This window comes from Arachis ipaensis, chromosome B09 (genome assembly GCF_000816755.2).
Source record: "Arachis ipaensis cultivar K30076 chromosome B09, Araip1.1, whole genome shotgun sequence".
In the NCBI taxonomy this organism is placed as follows: domain Eukaryota; kingdom Viridiplantae; phylum Streptophyta; class Magnoliopsida; order Fabales; family Fabaceae; genus Arachis; species Arachis ipaensis.
In genome coordinates this window covers 10,682,669-10,684,518 of record NC_029793.2, presented here as the reverse complement: position 1 = coordinate 10,684,518, position 1,850 = coordinate 10,682,669, and the positions used below count along the sequence as shown (strand labels likewise).

Sequence of the window (1,850 nt, the reverse complement as noted above, 5' to 3'; positions counted from 1 at the left end):
AATATCTTCACGTAAGTCATCTCAGTAATTATTCTTACAAGAGTTTATTCTCATCTTGCACATACATAATATCTTACCGACTAGATAAAAAAGCACATACAAGATTTTCTTCTTCTTTTTTTTTTTTTTTCCCATGGCTTAATTATTACTTGCTTACTATTATTCATGGATCTTCAAGCAGAATAAGACGACGTAGCTTTCTTAAACATAACCACAAAAGGGTTATCTTCCGTTGCAACCAAAAGCCTATTTCCCTCATCATCACGTTTAACCCCAATATCCATGCAATTATTATTTGAAGAAGCACAGAAGGTAAGTTTAAAGGCATCCAAGGTTTTCCTTATCTCAAACCAACCCTGTATCTCGTTCTCGTAAAAACCGGTGAGTTTCACCGTGGCTCCTTCTCCTTCCAGTAGACCCTTAACGAGGGTCCACTTGGAAGGAGTAGGAGTACAGAAAGGAACAGCTGAAAAGGACAGGTCCAAAGGAAATCCTTCACGGAGAAAAGGGATTCTCAATGGAGATGAAATTATAATTGGTGATCCGTTGTCCACTTCGGAGCGTTGTTGGACAACGGTTAGTGGACACGTTTCGTTTCCGGTTGATATTCGGCCTATTCCGCCGCCGTTGCCTCGAAAAACTGGGAGGATGAAGTATAAGCCGCCGTTTTTGATAAGGTTGCCGTCTGTGTCGACCAACTCAGCCGTGGCTAAAGAAGGTAGGTGGATGGAAATGAAAGCAAAGAGAATGAAAATGGCGAAGACATTGGTGGTGGTTGTAGCCTTCATTTTTTTTTATATATTTTATTTAGTTCTTGGAGAGGTATGGTGAATGAAGAAGGATGAACATGAACTATCAATTTATAGGCTACAGAAAAGGATAATAATAATAATAATATAAAAAAATAATAAAAAAAAACTCCTAACAAAAATGAGATATTTTAAACAATCCCGCTACGTTACCAACAACATTTTTGCCAACTTATACCAACTCTTATTTATAATTGTGTTTAATAGAAATGTCTTTGTGGATGTGTTTAATAAAAATGTCTTTTTTATAACTATGTTTAATAGAAGTGTCTTTATAAATATATTTTTTGGATGTGTCTCTTTATATATATATATTTAAAATATAATAATTAATTATTGTTGACAATAAGTTGGCAGGTAATATGTTGGTACCCTATACTTTTTCTATTTTAAATTACACTACTGCATGTAATATAATTTGTTAGAAGTTACATAATGAAACTGTATGAGGATTATTTTTGAAACGATGGAAGGAAACATATGTAGACAAAAGCGTGGGATAGTAAGGTGTAGTTTTGTTCACGTGATTGAAATTTGTTTCAATAGAAAGAGCTAGATACCATGTATGGCTTTATTCCACTTATTACTGGAGAGGATTTTTTTTAGGTTATGATTTTATGTAACTTGAGGTGATAATAATTAAATAATTTTCTTACCACATGTTCTAACTTCTAGTACCCTGTTTATGTTTATATCACGCTCTTGCTTGAATTTTGACGTGTACTCATCACTTCAATAAATTAATAGTGAAAATTCATATGCATTATCTTAATGTAAAATTGATAGTCAAAAACAGTTAAATAATTCGATAAATATTATTAAATTATTATGTAATGGTTTTTGACTATTAACTTTATATAAAAATAATTGTATATAAATTTTTGTCTAAATTAATTCTCAATTTCTCTATAGTTTAAGTTATACTCTTTTCATTTTTCAATATATGTTCCAAACATAAAACACATGAATTAAGAAAAATAAAAGGTATTTCGGTAACAATACAAAATTATATTTATGACTAAACAAGAGAAGAAAATATAG

At 31.3% G+C, this 1,850-nt stretch overlaps 1 protein-coding gene across 1 annotated transcript; it reads right to left on the bottom strand.

Moving 5' to 3' along the window:
- LOC107617457 (factor Xa inhibitor BuXI) lies at positions 158-846 on the bottom strand. Its single transcript, XM_016319217.2, has one exon. The coding sequence runs from the start codon at positions 786-788 to the stop codon at positions 174-176; it is 615 nt and encodes a 204-aa protein (XP_016174703.1). The 5' UTR covers positions 789-846; the 3' UTR covers positions 158-173.